Raw genomic sequence first — 17,300 nt, 5'->3', positions numbered from 1 at the left:
GTGTGGTGGCACATGCCTGTAATCCTAGCTTCTTGGGAGGTTGAGGTGGGAGATTGCTTGAACCTGGGAGGTGAGGTTGTAGTGAGCTGAGATCGTACCACTATACTCCAGCCTGGGTGACATAGCCAGACTCCGTCTTAAAAAGAAAAAAAAGATTGCTGTTTACCAATAACAACAAAAAACAGTATCTCAACATATTTTATAAATATAAATTAAGTAAAAAAAAAAAAAAAAAAGAATTAGGAAGTGGGACTCCAGGAGGTCTCTGAGCTAGGAGGTAGGGAGGAGGGATCTGAGAGCAGGGAGACACGGGAGGCTGAGGACAAGGAGGGAGCAGGAAGGAAGGAGAGCTGCCTTAACAAGACAAGGGCAGTGAAACCTGCAGCTGTCTTCTGGGATGAGTGGTGGGGAGCAATGGGAAACAACTGGTGTGCTGCAGTCTCTTGTGTAATAAGGGAACTCCTCCCACCCGGCACTGTTTCAAAGTGCTCGAGGGCCAGGGGAAGAGCTGGGAGCCATGACTGGGAGCAGCTGCTGGTTCCTGAAGGGAGGTGAGGAGGAGATGGTGCTGCCCTGCCCTTCACTCTCAGTTTCAGGCACAGCTACTCCTGAATGATGAACATGCCTCTGGTCATTTCACGAAACACAGACATGTTCTGTTGCAGGTGCACATTCTGTGGGCAGAGGACCCCAGGTGAGGATGGAGGCTGACTCCCAAATGTGTCCTGGGAGCTGGCGCTGCAGTCCTAGCTCTGATGTTCCTTTACTGGTGTGGCTCTGGACAGTGTCCTGGATAACCTGTAACATCCATCCAGCTCCAACCTGCTCCGAAACTCATTGAGAGAGATTACTCATGGCATTAAAGGAGCCATTGTGAGGATCTCTGAAAGATTCCTAGAGACATTTTAAAATAGGAATGGTCTAGCCCTAATCTGGGGAGGAAAGAGATCCTTTTAGTAGATATACTTTACATATAGACCCAGATCTGGCCAGTTCTTGCTGATCATATCTTCCTTAGGATCTGAGTAGTTTAGAAAATGAGCAATTTTTTTTTTAAAAAACAAAAAGACAAAAACACACACTAATTTTGGCAAAACTGTAATCTGTCCTCGAGTAAAATTCCAATTGGGCATATTTGGAGCTCTTCACTCAAATGTGGAAATTGTGGAGAAGCTTCAGCTTAACATGAAAAAGAATTTTCTAACTAGAACTATCTCAAGACACAATAGCCACTTCATGAGTCACTGAGCTTCTTGTCACTGAAGAATGGCCTTCTGGCATGAGTCTTGTGAGAGCGGACAGCTTGGCCTGGGTGACCTGTGAGAACTGAGGGCCATCTACTTGATGGAAACCCAACAGGTAGTGAGCCTCCCACCAAAAAGACTGAAGAATCTGCATGTCACCGTCTAGTTATCTACAAGGAGTGTGGGATAAAACCTTTATAAACCCTTCCCGGGTCCCATCCCTTTGTTGTAGCTGGGGAGCCCCTAGCTTAATGAGCAAATATGTACGGCACGGCTTGATGCTGATTTGCCTACCTTTTTGGATTTACAAATGGCACATTTATTCGCAGAAGGTGAATTCATTTGCTAGCTGTTTTTCATCTCTTCCATTGTGGGAAAGCTCTGCGCTCTACCTGAACACACTATGCAGATTAGAGAACTAATGGGAAGCTCTGAAATGAGTCACTTTAGAAATGAGCACACATTTGAGATGACTACTGCAGATTCTTTACGCTCGTATCTATCGATACTACTGGGATTCATTCCATGATTGCATCTAATTATTATTGACAGCTTATCAATTCCATTATGACTTGGTTAATGCAAGTGAGAGAGAGAGCGATAGGAGCAGAATGAGAAATAGTTGCTGAAATGGGCTTGAAAGAACATCACTTCTGAATAAAGAACAAAGCTGTCAGAGTTCACAATTGCATTATGTTGTCATGGCAATAGATAATTTTCATCATTTTAAAATGATGAAAATAAATAAGCAGCTAAAAAGTAAAGCAATCCCTAAAGGAGAAAACACTGGCAGAAGATCAGCTATAACCTGTGACCCCTTCCCTGTAGGGTCTTATCTGGAATGTGTCTCTGATTTCTATTTGCTAATCTGAGTCAATTTCATCCTTCAAGACCAGGGTCAAAACTCATCTCCTCCAATAACTTCTTTCACCCTTCTGATTTCATAGTCAATGCTATATGTTCTATTACTATGATGCTGATTATTACGTACAGGTAACATTTATTGCATGCATACTAACCTACGGCTTAAAGTGCGTTATATGTGTTATCTCCTTTAATCATCATGGAAAGATGATGTGGTAAAGAATATGACTACTTTTGGCTGGGCACAGTGGCTCACGCTGGTAATTCCAGTGTGCCTCCAGACCACAGTGTTCCTTCCTGATACCTGCTGACTTAGAGTCATCAGAGAGAAAAAAAATCTTCATTTTAATATGGCACATACATTCCATTCAAATGATTATTATTATTTTTAGAGGCAGGGTCTCACTCTGCCATCCAGACTGTAGTATTGTGTTGTGAGCGGAGCTCACTGCAGCCTCGAACTCCTGGGTGGAAGCAATCCTCCCATCTCAGCTTCCCCAGTAGCTGGGACTACAGGCACGTGCCACTGCTGGTACCACTTCCCCAGTAGCTGGGACTACAGGCACGTACCACTGCTGGTACCACTTCCCAAGTAGCTGGGACTACAGGCACGTGCCACTGTGCCTGGGGAATTAAAAATTTCTTTTTGTAGAGACAGGGTCTTGCTATGTTGCCCAGGTTGGTCTCAAACTCCTGGCCTCAAGTGATCCTCCCACCTTGGCCTCCCAATGTGCTGGGATTCCAGGTGTGAGCCACCATGCCTGGCTCCTCCTTTCAAATTGTATTATCTGCATATTTATGTCTATGTCTATGTCTACACGTGTGTATATAAACACACATATATCACCACTAAGATCATTTTTTATACGACTACTTTCTAGAGAAATCAGAAACAGGGTCACGGAAGGAGCCAGGAGTAGTCACCTCGTCCTTGTCCCATCAGATGCAGCGGAAGGAAGTGTTTGCTCTCCTTCCATGTTCTTCTGAAGCCCAGTCTCTCTTCCCAACTGGCCTGGGTGATTAGGACTCATCTCTCCAAATCACCTTCAATCTATCCACTGAGCACCACTCTGCCCTATGGTATCCAACCCTCTTCTCCCACCCCACTTCCTCCCTCTTCCCTGTGGAAAGCCAGGAGCAAACCAGGAAGCTGTGGCACATCAGTGACAGCTTTGTAAGGTGACAGCAGCTGGGGACAGTAGGGTGGAGTGTCTCTTCTTCAAAATACACCCCTAAACCATTCCACTCAACCCACTGGAGTGTCTTAAAGGGAGCCCTGTAAAGAGGGCGTGGCAAAGTCAGCTGCACAAAAGATCCTTCCATCATCTCTCCAGGTGAGTCACATGACTGAAGTAGCTTTCAACTGGGGATATATTGTACTCAAAATGGAGAGACACCAAAGTTCCTTCAAATGGCACTGTGTGTTTGGGTTCCTTTGTTCCTTCACTCAAGCTTGATTCCCACGTCCCCATGAGCACAGCAGAAGATTGGCTATAAGTAGCTTCTCAACCAACGGCAGGATGGAGCAAGCTACATGGTTATAGGTAGCAATGGAGGCTAATCCCACTTTGGGTTTTTTGCCCATGCAATAATAAATGAGTGTGTGTGGGTTTTGCTCCCTCTGTTAAGTGGATGTTAATTTTTCAGGCCAAAGTAATTTGAGCAGCAGTTTATCAGTTTTCTAACCTTGCTTTATCTATAATAATTTCTCTAGACTTTCAACTTAGTATAAAGAAGGAAAACATTTCAGGTCAAATTTTTTTTATATATAAACATGTTAAGAGTGACCTAAGTAACTGTTTCTACATCTAAAATACTGAGTGATATTTATGAATCATTTTTCTTAAAGTTTTCATTTTTGGTAACGGTGGCTGAAACAGTGGCTGCTTACACAGGCACAGTGAAGTGCAGCCTGCAGGAGGGCCTTGATGACCGAAGCAAAACAACCCACCCACCAGAAACATCCAGGTAACTCAATGAGTGAATACATGAGTGAATAATGGAGCTGGACAAAATCATTTCTAGCTGATCAGTTGACACAAGCCACTTTGGTTTACACACTTAAAAAATTACTCTTGGCCAGGCATGGTGGTTCACACCTGTAATCCCAATACTTTGGGAGGCCAAGGCAGGAGAATTGCTTGAGCCTAGGAGTTCAAGACCAGACTGGGCAACATAGTGAGACACTGTCTCCAGTTCTTACTTAAAAAAAAAAAAAAAAAAAAAAAAATTACCGTAATGACTAAAGGTTGTATGCTACAGCCTTTACAAGACCATTTCAGTACAGGCTAAGGTTAGCAGGGGGTTCTGGATCAGGAGACGTGTACCTATAAACCGTCCAAGAGAGTCCACGAGAGAAAAGACGGCTTGTTCAGTATGTGTAGATAATTAAATGCTTTTCTAATCAAAATTGTCTATAAACATTTAAAAGAAGACCAGTTCTACTACTTAATCCTGGGGGACCCAGAACAATATCTGTTTGTCTCATCTTTTGGCCAATTCTCTAGTCATGACCAGAGTCCCCTAGTCCACAGTAATTCACTGAAAAGGAGTCCCTGGCTCTTCCCTGACCTTCCTACTTTTAAAAGAGCTGACTCTGCCCTTCTCAGTGCCATGGCTCCAGCACCCTGACAAACGCCCAGCACCAAGAGAGGGCTCAGTGGACAACACTCTAGACTCCCTGTGGCCCTGGCATGGTGCCCTGCACACAGTGGGTGCCACCACGGCATGGTGGTAGTCACGGGAGGGAGCAGGATGGAATTTGTATTTGTTGAATGAATGACTGAAATCAGTTATTTTTTGCCGGTTATTAAGTTTGCCATTTCTTCAAGAGCATGGCACCTGAGTCCCAACTCTGCTATTTAGAACCTTTATCAATTTGGGTGAGTCACCTACCTTTCCTGAGCCTCAGTGTCTTCATCTATCAAATGAGAATAGGAATACCAGCCTCGCGTGCCCCATCAAATGACGGAGGAGCTAGTGCGGGTGCAACATCCGGTGTATGTTTGCTATGATTCTCCCGTCTTTAGCTCAGCGTCTCCCAGCATCTGCCTGCAACATGCCCTGGAGTTCTCACGAGTGGAGCTGCTAGCCAGCCATCTGCTGTGCAACTAACAGTGCCACATACGTGGGGTCAGGAATAATGATTTTGCCTTGGCCTTCCTTTAAAAATTCTAGGCTGTATCGTCTAGTCCTAGAGGTTTAGTGACACCCTCAATCAGGTCTAAAAGCCCCTTTGGTGGTGGAGGCACTGCCATCCGTCTGAAGGTCATCGGCTGCCTGACTCTGGCTGCCAAGCTGAGGCTGAGCCATGTTAGGGGAATTAACCAGTATTTCAGGCAAAGTTACAGGACTGGCACTGGGGTAAGTAGCAAATAGAAAACGAGGCTGGGAACACAGAAGGTGGGAATCAACATGCCCACGGCACAGGAGAAATCAGGCTCGGGAACGAGGATGATCAACATGTAGGAGGGAAGGTCTCCGTTGCTCCAGCTGGGACACAGAAGGGCTGGGGAAGCTCTTCAGCTGGAGAGGGACCAGGTGACCCCTCCATGTGGCTGCACTTGGGGGTGCATCCTTGTTTTCCCAGGACTGATGCTTCCCCTTGAGCCCCTCAGTATCTCCTGACAAAGCTGACCACCCCCATCTAAGGGGAGATCCCTCCCCAACCCCCTTTCCATCCTGAAGCCCCTTTTGGATAAACTCCTGCACAGGGCTCTTGATCCTGTTCGCCTGCCTCAGAGGCTCTGCCCCATCAATCCCCTCACTTGAATTTGCAACCCCACCTCCTCTACGGTGTGGACCTGCGAGACCTTTAGCCTTCAAAGCCCCCTCCCCTGCTATTCCCTTAAGCTTTTTCCCTTTGAGTCCCCCATGGTACTTTGCTCATTTTTATGGGACTGATACTCTGTTTTGTGTTATAATGATTTGTATGTGTTTCGTCTTGCTTATTACCCTGCAAACCTCATGAGGACACAGACTGTCTACCTTATTTATGTAACACCTGCAGTTCCCAGCATAATATCTTACACTAGTGGGGCCAATAAATACCGACTGTGTTAAATTTTATGATAATTCTGACTTCTAAGAACAAGTAATCATATTTCCCCACATTTTTTTTACTCATTCCAAAATATAGTCACAATAATGTGATCACAATTACACAGTGGTTTCTCTATAAATAAAACAGCTACTGGTTTCTGTTTTATCCTACTCAGACTCAAATACCCTTTCCTACCTTCTTGAGTGTGAAGACATTTTCTAAGGCAATAGCCATTGGATCTCTCTAGAAAACATTATTCTGGGAGCTCCCAGTCACAACTGCGGACAGCTGAAGCCTTTTGGATGACTCCCTAGCCTCAGTCTGCAGCTTCCCTATTCAGCCTGATGTGTCCGGCACATTTTCATGACCCTGACAGGCTGGCAGTCCCTGCCACTCTTCACTGCAGGATGCGGTGGGACTCAGTGGCCACTGCTACTGTCTGTGGCTGTCCCTCACCTGTGCACCTGGCTCCCACTCCTAGGTTTCTTTGAGTTGTTCTCATGAAGGTCCTCATCTGCTGCCCAGCCTCTTGGTTCTATCATTTCCTTCTGGGGGCCTTAGGGGCTGCCATGGAGGCAGGGACATGCTCGGGCTTTGCGTTCCGCTCTCAGCCCTGTCAGCTGTCTGATTGGTGGAGAGACGGCTCTCTCATCCTCCTTCTCAGACACGCTATTCAATTCTCTCCTGGGCACAGATGTTGAGAGTCTGTGTCAACTCAGATCTCATACGTTAGGAATGAGATTCCAATCTAGCTGATTGTCAGATTTTAAATTGCTTTTGCTTTCCTCCATTTGTGGCAAAGGGCTGGGCAAGGCTGCTAGGCCCTTCTGATGACCAAGGCTACCCACGTGTGGGTGGCTGCTCCAGGCCAGGCTTTGGTCTGGGGCTGGGCAGGGCCATCCCCTTTGTGAAGAGACCACTGAGCCCACGCGAGGACTGAACTGACAGGATTCCTGGGTGGTGGGGTGGGGCACTGTAGAGAATGGCCCATTGACTCAACTTGAGGCTGTCATTAAAAAGGGACCTGAGGCCAGTTCTGGACTAGGCAGATGGGGAGTAAGGCAGTCCTGGGCTGCCAACGTATTCAGTGCTGTGCCTGGAACTTTGACCTGGGTCCCCTCTGGCACCTGGCACAATGCTACGGCCACAAGTGCTCCACTACATTCTTCTCCAAAAGACAATGACAATTAGGCTGTACCTAATTGGTGGGAAGAGGACACTTGAAAGAGACATGTACTAACCCCACCCGGCAACAAACTAAAACCACTGGACTTCATTATAAAGACGGAAGGGAATGTCCCATGCAGGAATAGTTATAATGAGAATGTTTTCATCAGTCTCTCTATACATTTTGTAATGATTTCAAATGTGAGAATTTATTATCTAATCAAAGGATTTGTGATTACTAATTAGTTACATTGTATCCAATCAGGAATTAATAATTCGAGCCTAATTGTGAATTAGAGTTCACATCCCGCTGCGGGATGCGTGCTGACGGGCAGCGCTGGGCTTGGGAGGGGCAGGCCTCCCTTCCCTGGCTCTCGGTCCCAATGCAAAGGAGCCAGTAGGGTGGGGTCATGAGATTTTGGGCTCTACAAGGCCACAGGGACTCTAGGGGTGCAGAAGGCCAGGAAGACAACTGTTCTAGAAGGGTTGCTCAGAACCTGAGCTGAGTGGCCCAAACAAAAACCACATTTTACTGAAGTCTGGCTGGGCAGTACAGAAAAAGAGGCTCTGGCGCCAGGGTTAATAGTTTTGTAAATACAATAAAGATTTCTTCCCTCTCCCCAGGAAGCACACAAAGACTAAAATGAATTATTATTACTTTGGGATAAACAGTAATGCTCTCTGGGTGAAGAGCCAACTGGCAATTTTGAAAGATTAGGTTAATCAGACACAGGGAAATTTCTGATTAATTGGACAATTACTTCGTCTTCTGAGCGAGCCAAGGCAATGTCAGAGAAGTATCCTGACCAACTGGGAATAAATTCACTAGCTTGAGGCAGAGACTTTTAAACTTACAGAGGATGAAATACACTGGCATTGTGTGCCCGATTTTTATGGTCTCAAGTTCCCCAAATGTATAGGGCCTATAATTATTTTTTAAGACCAAAGTGATTCAACATTATTTTGGTTTTAAACAATTATGGAAAACCTGTTTGACATTCTCTTGAAATAACTTTAGGACCACAGTAGATGGCAAAACCAAACTTTAGGGGTCAGAAGAGAGGGATCCTTATGTTTGATGATGGAAGATGGTCAGATCCACACACAATGCAAACCCTCCCGGCTCCTTCCTGGAAGGCTAAGGTGGCACCGCCTCACCTGGTGGGGGCGTGTTTCTGTTCCTCCTCCTCGTCCGTGTCACTGCTGATGGTGATGACGCTGACCGTGGGGCTGGGGGTGTCGGGAATGACAATTGTCTGCCGCTGCCGCTCCCGGGTGGTGCTGGAGGCCACATCGCCCCACCCACAGGTGACCGAGGTGCTGCAGGCCGGGCTACTGTGCACCATGGCGCAGCGGGGAGGTGTGTTCTCCTTGACACGCTTGGATCGCTGTGGGGAGCTGATGGCCTGAGAGGAGGACACCTCACAGGTGGAGACATTTCTGTAATGAGAAAACCACACTCGCACACAGAGGAAGGTCAGGCCCCACAAGTCCTTCGAAGGAGCCCAATTGCCTAGAAACACCTGCTTTGCCAAATCTCTGTAAAACAAGTCAGCGGCTGGACAATGAGTCTCCATCTGTGACTGGGAATGGGATCATTCAGTGAGCAGCTACACAGGCCTTCTCTGGGCTCTGGTTTGGATCTACATGCCTGCTCCCAGCAGGACAAAGGGAGCAGCCAGGGCTTTCGGAGCAGGGAGGGGGCTCTTGTGCCCCAGTCTCTACAGGTCTTGTAGGAGCAGATGTCATGCCAGGATTCCAATTGTGTTTGCTCCAACACAGTCCCTTGCCTTCAGGGTCAAGGCCCTACTTCTGAGCTCTGTCTTGTGTCATCCCTTCAAAGGTATTTAAGTCTTGTTTTAGGGGTGGTGGAAGAACTGGTGTTTGCCACATCAAGCTTTGGTTTCCTTGCTAATGGTTATTCTACTGAAACATTTATTCCTTAAGAGTTTCAGGATCTATTTATTTTATTTTATTTTATTTTATTTTATTTTTGAGACAGAGTCTCGTTCTGTCGCCTAGGCTGGAGTACAGTGGCGCGATCTCAGCTCACTGCAACCTCCGCCTGCCGGGTTCACGCCAATCTCCTGCCTCAGCCTCCCGAGTGGCTGGGACTACAGGCACCCGCCACCTCGCCCGGCTAATCTCTTGTATTTTTAGTAGAGACGGGTTTCACGGTGTTAGCCAGGATGGTCTCGATCTCCTGACCTCGTGATCCGCCCGCCTCGGCCTCCCAAAGTGCTGGGATTACAGGTGTGAGCCACTGCACCCGGCCAAGAGTTTCAGGATCTAAAGGACCTAACCTTGGTGACTAATGGTTCAGTTTTCCTTCTTTCCTCCTCTGGAAAAAGAACATGACCATCAAAAATATCTGTGTGCATACAATTGCTAAAAACCTTAAAAATGATTTTTCTGGATTTTGTCTCGTGGAGCCTCATGGCAGGCTCAGTCTAAATTGTAATAGAAAATTTGGAAAAGTGTAAGAAGAAAAAGCACTCTTAAAAAGAGACCTTTTAATCTTAATTTTGATCAACTTGAAATTCCTTACTAAATTAACCAATGTGATTTTTGGTAACTTTAGGGGAAAAATACTTTCTCCCCTCCCCATTAGATCCTCACTGACTCTGGCACAGGTTGAACATCTTTATCTGAAATGCTTGGTCCAGAAGTGTTTTGGATTTTTGTTTTTTTTCAGATTTTGGAATATCTGCATATACATAATGAGATATCTTGGGGATGAAACCCAAGTCTAAATATAAAATTCTTCTATTTCATATACACCTTATACACATAGCCTGAGGTCATTTTATACATTATTTTAAAATAATTTTGTGCATGAAACAAAGTTTTGACTGAGACCACATGTCAGGTGTGGAATTTTCCACTTATGGCATCATGTCAATCCTTAAAAAGTTCTGAATTTGGGGACAATTTTGCATTTCTGGATTAGGGATGCTCAACCTGTAGTATCTATGCAGTGAGGGACTAATGCCAACGTATAACGAAACTCAGACTTTTATATGTCTTTAGAGATTCTAGCACCTTCTAGCTAAAGGGATGGCAGTAAAATGAAAATAATTCAATAAAGGTGGATTTATTTTTCTATCTAGCTAGTGCCAGATATTGCTTGCTCCTTCCTAGGGACTGGTAATACGTTTCACTGGTAAGATTGTACCATTGTTTGTACTTACTATAAACCTATGTATTTGTTGTTGCTAATACATTACGATTTTAAGATTATGTTTTTCACTACCAATGGTTTTAATATCTCCACTTGGCATTGTTGAGGAAAAGTACGCCTGGCCACATCACCAACAAGGGAGAGACTACTGTTCTTTCAGACTGTTTTGCCTAAGGCATTGGTCTTAAAAATAAGCAAATACATAACTTTCACTATAATTATATCGATCTCGAAATGCACTGGCAATGAGCCTTCGTGAGGCCAGCTGGGTGGTGAGTAGACAAAAAGGAGGGACTTGCTAAACAGCTTGGGAGGCTAAGGGTTCTTACTGCCCCTACTCAGCCAAGGTGAACCACAAAGATGCTACGCTCAGTCCTGGGACAGACTAGTGTTCCATGTGACCTTGCTGGGCATGACAGCCCATGAGGATCGAGACAGTGGACTTTGTTGCCACCCAGTCTAATAATGACATGGGTGAGCTGTCACAAGGCTGCCACACAAAAGCGTTCTGGAAAGCTGCCAATGATCTGAGATAAATTTTCCTGAGTCGTCAGAAACACCCAAAAAAGGAATCTTGAAGGATGACAACTTCAGCCCTTGGATGAATTTTTGAATGAGAATGAAAAGAAGAAGGCCTAGTTTCTGGTATCTGGTTATATGAGGAAGCAAAAAACCAAAACCACTAGACATTTTGTAAACCGGACTTCTCTTGATTAACTTATCACAAATAAGCAATTAAGCACCTCAAAGCTGTGCCATTAGGAAGAGATGTAGCAGCAATCCTGTAGTCACACGATCTCTCTCTCACTCTCTCTGTCTGGCTTGGAAATCTCTATTTTTTAACAAGTTAGGTTTATTAAGGTATAACTGACATATAGTAACATTTCTCCCTTTGAAGTGTTTGATGAGTTTTGACAAATGCACAGTCATAACCCCCTACTACAATCTAGACTTAGAGCTTTTTCCCTCGGGCTTCTTCGCAATCTCCTCCTCTCCTACTGGTCTCTGGCAAGCCCTGATCCGATCTCTGTCTCTATGTTTTGCCTTTTCCAAAATGCCATATAAATGGAATCATACAGCATGCAGCCTTTTGTTGACCTTGATTTTTTAAAGTGTTCACTGAGATGAGAATGGATTTAAAGGGAATGGGAAAGATTCATGTTCTGCTGGTTAGTGTCTGGTATTAAACAAGCTATTGCTTATATTTAAGCAAGGTGCTACATCAGTTAAACTTCTGATCTTAGATACAAAGAAAGCACATTTCTTTAGTATTTTTAAAATATTTTTTAACACCTTCAACATTTTAAAACATTTTTAAACAAGTATTATGGTAAATCGTTTCCAAAATGAAATTTCAGGTGAGGCTGAGTGTTCTCTGGACAAGTAGAAAGTGACAAAAGATCATTTGCTTCACCAAACTTTAGCCAGGCTTGTGAAGCTTCTCCTAGGTCTAACTGTGCACTCTGCTGTACAATCTCCTTTTGGCAAAAAACCCTGCTCAGTCAAGAACCCACCATCCTTGATATCTGATCACCCTTGATATCTGATTAGGTTCCTCAGCCTCCAGGTGTGATGTCTGATCACCTGGGCCTGTCATTAGCAAGAATCCTGTTAGGTCAGCTTAGGCAGAATCTCCCTTACCCCTGATGCTTCCTCTTAGTAACTTCCCATCCACCGACACTCTCCAACCCCGCCTTGGCTATAAATTTTCACTTGCCCATACTGTATGGAGTTAAGCCCAATCTCTCTTGCCCACTGCAAGATTCCGTTGCATCCACCCCTACACTATTACCACGGTCTTAAACCAAGTGCTTCCTGCAAACCCTAGGCCAGTCCATGTGGTACGGGATGTTTTGCTAACCACTGCAGGAAGAGGAGTGTCCCCGTCCCATGCAACTGTCCCATGTTCAGAGTGGGTGCTGATACTCCCTAATCCTAAACTACGTTTCTTTAGCACTCACATCTCCTGGGATTTCTCTTCCCTAGGGTGGCTCTCACCACCTACCTCACAGATGACTGGTGCTGCTTACTCTTCCGGGAGGAGGTGGTGCTGGTTGGCTGCTGCCGCATCACGTGGGCCACACCCACATTTAAGGGCTGGGCTGCTGGAAGGGTCACATGACCGGTCAATAGCGCAGGCTGCTGCATGATGGGATTGTAATGGCTTCCATGAGCATGCGTGTTCCTGAAAGGGAGCCGGGACAACAAGGTGCCTTAGAGGTCTTCTAAAAACAGAGCTCCTCTGAAAGATCAAGCTTCCCCACCAGTTAAACGCTGACTGCAGTTGGTTATTTCACTAGCTGTTTCGCGGCTAAAGGGATGAGCCTGGCCATGTGTGCTCATCGAGTGGGTTTCTTCTACTCATAAGGAGTAGGAGAAACACAACTGGTTGTGAGTGAGAAAGAGGACTCTCAAGTGGGAAGAATGCCAAGTGCACCGGCTCCGAGTTTTTAAGTTCTAGGGACAGGAGATAAATATTTCCTCCAACTTTTAAAGTCCCTGAGCACGTAGGTGATTATCCTGAACAATATTTTATTTTAGAATTTACAGGCCAGGCATGGTGGCTCACGCTTGTAATCCCAGCACTCTGGGAGACCAAGGCAGGCTGATGGTTTGAGCTCAAGAGTTCGAGACCAGCCTGGGCAACATGGCAAAACCCCCTTTCTACCAGAAATAGAAAAAATTAGCCGGGCATGGTGGTGTGCACCTATGGGCCCAGCTACTTGGGAGGCAGAGGTGGCAGGATCACTTAAGCCTGGGAGGCAGAGGCCGCAGTGAGCCGAGATAGTGCCACTGCACTCCAGCCTGGGTGACAGAGCAAGACACTGTCTCAAAAAAAAAAAAAAAAGTTTCACCTTAATTTTATAAAAATAATTTTTAAATGAAGAAAAAGTGGAATTTACAAAGTGTCATCAATGGGTTATTTTATTCCACTCTGTGATGAAGGCAGGATATCTTAGCAATACCATTTTATTAATGAAGAAATTGTACTTTACGTGAAAAACAAACTTTGAAGCCTGGGAGCCATATGCTTCTGGTGTTAGGAAGTGTTAACGTTCTTTTGAATTACCTCAGTGGCTAGAACAATGCTCAGGCATGTAGCAGCTGATCAATTAATTACACGCTTGCTGAATGAACAATTAGATTAACTGAAGGTTGACTAGACAAGTATAAAGTTGGTATTAAATCAAAATTAATAAGTCATGACAGAAATACTGGCAGCCCTCATCCTAAAAATGGGTTATGTTTCAAAATTCTTATAATCTGGGTTGTATGAAGCTCAAAGCCTTGTTTTCCCACAGAAATGTTAAAGGTGGTGACTGACTCAGAGATTTGCCCATAAGAGCTCATTTAACACATAATAAAATTCAGAGCTAAAGGATAATTCATTTGAATTTAAAAAAATTATAAGAACCTATTGTTGCAACATGGGGAAAAGGATGAATAGGAAAAAAAAAGAAGTAGATGAATACTTTTGCAGGGATTTTGATAGTGTCTTCTGGGCATTTACATGGACTTTAGAAAGTCATTACGGCTTTTTTCTTTTTTGAGATGGAGTCTCACTCTGTTGCCCAAGCTGGAGTGCAGTGGTACGATCACAGCTCACTGCAACCTCTGCCTCCTGGGTTCAAGCGATTCTCCTGCCTCAGCCTCCTGAGTAGCTGGGATTACTGGTGTGCACTGCCACGCCTGGCTAATTTTTGTATTTTTAGTAGAGACAGGGTTTGGCCATGCTGGTCAGGCTGGTCTCAAACTCCTGACCTCAGGTGATCTGCCTGCCTCGGCTTCCCAAAGTGCTGGGATTACAGACGTGAGCCAAGAAACTGATATTATGGCTTCTTTATTTTGTTGTAGCTCTTTCTCCCATAGACAGATGGCATTCCTTCTCCTTTGAGTCAGGCCCAGCACTGGTACCTCTGTTTCTTATAGATATTAGATATTAGATATCTATCCACAATAATAGATATTCTTTGGCTCACACAAGACATGGAGAGAGACCAGGAAGAGAGTATGCTGGCTTTGGATGTCTTCTGTGGTCAGTAGGTAAGAGATGTCAAAAAGAAAGGAAGGAGGGAGGAGGAATAAGAAATACGTAGGAATTAGTAAGTGTATGTGTATTTCTGAAATTAGATGAGCTATAAATGCTGAAAGACAAAGGGGGAAAATAGGAATATGTTACGTGTGTGGTCTTTTAGGAGAAAAAGGGGCGAGGGAAAAAAAAACCCAGTTGGTCAGACAGCTTTCCACTTGGCTGCTCCTAATGAACTGGAGGAGGAAAGGCGATCTTGCTGAGCATGGGCCGATGTGATAGTGGGGAGGGAAGATGACAGGTTTATTTAATGCCTGTCATGTACCAGGCACTGCGATGGTACATGTTAAATATAGGCCAAGTGCTTTGTATTTTATCTCAATTTAAACCTCCCAACTATCCTGTGAAGTAGGCATTACTATCCCTTTATTGAAGAAGAAACTGAGGTGCATAAAGGTTAACTTGCCCCAGGTCATGCAGAGCCAGGATTGAACTCAGCTCTATGCTGTTTGAGATGGAGTCTCACTCTGTCGTCCAGGCTGGAGTGCAGTGGTGGCATGAAGGTGTTGCCAGTGGGGAAGTGAGTGGGACTGTGGGGAAGGGCCCAGATACTCTGTACTAGGCAGAAAATGAAGTGGAGGAATGGAGGAAGCTGCCGTAGGGGTCTGACTGGGGGCTTATATCACCACCTTTCTACTTTTCCCTGAGAGATCTTAATTCACAATGGCCGTGTAGGTCAGAATAAGAACTGTGGGAGGCTCCCTGGGTGATATGGAGGCTGTCAGGGGGTTGAGGGAAGTGACCTGCCCTGATATTCGTGCAGAATGAGAGAGAGCCCAAAAGGGCCGTGAGGAGTTGGGGACAACTTGGAGGGCTGCCATTTGGCTCTGCACTGGTGAAGGGGGCCATTGTGGTGGTGTTGGGGGGAAGGTACAAGGGTATCTAGCCATAAAAATAACAGAGGAGTGCATCTGTGAGGAAATCATGAGTTGGACAGGGAAGAGTTCTGGAAACAGATGCAGGGGGTATGCAGTGCTGGCAGGCAGGCAGGTGGATGCCTCTCGGGTGTGTGGGAAGTAGCCTCTAATCTGTAAGATATGCCTATTAACTGAAGAGGCACACTCAGCAAATATGCCAGCATTTACCCTTCCAAATAAACCCCATTCTGTCAAACCTTCCCCTGGGAGGTCAGATAGACTCTAGAGTACCCCCATCTCAAACATCTTCAGAACACTTTCTAGAATTGCTTAGGGCTTTGGGGACCCTCTTCTGCATTCTTTCACTGGTGACAGACCTTTGTTTTCTGAATGTGGAAGTTAATTCTGAGAAACTACCAAACATCATCCAGAACCAAGTCTGGTGAATTACACTGATGATTAAATGATATAACTGAATTCTGGGTGGGAATGACAACTGAGCATAAATTAATGAAGCAGGTTTTCTTGTATCCTGGTATATTATTTAAAAATTGCTTCCTGTTACACTGCACTCATAGTCCACACAATATTTTTAAAAGCTTTAAAAAGCTCTCTACAAACCAGAGAATTCAAGTATAGGCCGGCCTGGCAGCCCTGTGTCTGCAGTGGACATGCCTCTCATCCCAGACACACCCACTCACCCTAGAGGGGTTTCCTGCTTACCTCCAGTCCGCCAACTGCTGGGTGCCTGCCATGGTCTCAGGAATGACGGTGGCGTGCTGCACTGATGTGTGGGTGGCCACTCCAGTCAGCTGCTGCCATGCTGGGGGAAGCAAGATCTGCTGGGTCCCACTTGGCCAAGCCTGCTGTAGAACACAGGACATGTGCAATGACCATGTTTGCTAATCACATAATTGATTCGCATGAATCCGCACTTATTCTGTGCCTCGGGTTGTGCTAGACATTCTTATGGGTGTGAGAGTGAGGGCCTGGTCTCTGGCCTCAAAAACTAAAGTAAGGGAGATAAACAATGAACATATAGGCCGGGCGTGGTGGTTCATGCCTGTAATCCCAGCACTTTGGGAGGCTGAGGTGGGTGGATCACGAGGTCAGGAGATCCAGACCATCCTGGCTAACATGGTGAAACTCCGTCTCTACTAAAAATACAAAAAATTAGCTGGGTGTGGTGGTGGGCGCCTGTAGTCCCAGCTACTCGGGAGGCTAAGGCAGGAGAATGGCATGAACCCGGGAGGTGGAGCTTGCAGTGAACTGAGATGGCGCCACCACACTTCAGCCTGGGCAACAGAGCGAGACTCTGTCTCAAAAAAAAAAAAAAAAAAAAAGAACATATATGAACTAAGTACAAGATAATTAAGTACAAGGACACATCTGTATGGAAGGGATTCATTCATGTTGAAGAATGATTTCTTTATAAATTTGCTCTAATGAGCAATGCTTGAAGTTTCTGAAAGTTTATTATTTATTTACTTGTTCTGTCCCACAACCATGTACAGGGGATTAGAGTAGTTGAGTTGGGCTAGATGAGGGTGACTGCTGGCCCTCAAGAAGCTTTCTGCCTAGTATTATTTATTTAACATTTTACCTTTGATTTATCAATTAGAATCTAGGTTCCAGCTTGTGAATCTTCTGAATCTAAGTTTACACAATTCTAAGATCACCAAATATCTGGAACCTACATCTGAGAGCAAGCAAGTATGAAGTAAAATTCTTAGCTGTGACTATAGCATAATTGAGAATTACTTTGATTTCTCAAAGCAAAAATGAGAGACAGGTGGAAGTCACTGCTTGAATCTAATTTTTCTAAGAAATCTAAAATGAACGTTTGTAATTCTTC

General features: G+C 45.1%; 1 protein-coding gene across 1 annotated transcript in view; it reads right to left on the bottom strand.

Annotated features, from left to right (window-relative positions):
- HIPK2 (homeodomain interacting protein kinase 2) overlaps positions 1 to 17,300 on the bottom strand; it is a 159,459-nt gene that overhangs the window by 26,753 nt on the left and 115,406 nt on the right. Inside the window, exons 9-11 of the mRNA XM_011995461.1 lie at positions 16,169 to 16,311; positions 12,504 to 12,683; positions 8,476 to 8,757 (exon numbers count right to left, since the gene is read on the bottom strand). Coding sequence (XP_011850851.1) covers positions 8,476 to 8,757; positions 12,504 to 12,683; positions 16,169 to 16,311 — 605 coding nt within the window. The remainder of the gene's footprint in view (positions 1 to 8,475; positions 8,758 to 12,503; positions 12,684 to 16,168; positions 16,312 to 17,300) is intronic.

The sequence above is a fragment of the Mandrillus leucophaeus genome, unplaced genomic scaffold (genome assembly GCF_000951045.1).
Source record: "Mandrillus leucophaeus isolate KB7577 unplaced genomic scaffold, Mleu.le_1.0 Scaffold49, whole genome shotgun sequence".
Classification (NCBI taxonomy): domain Eukaryota; kingdom Metazoa; phylum Chordata; class Mammalia; order Primates; family Cercopithecidae; genus Mandrillus; species Mandrillus leucophaeus.
The sequence above is the reverse complement of the archived record's forward strand: the minus strand, read 5'-3'. Positions and strand labels throughout refer to the sequence as shown.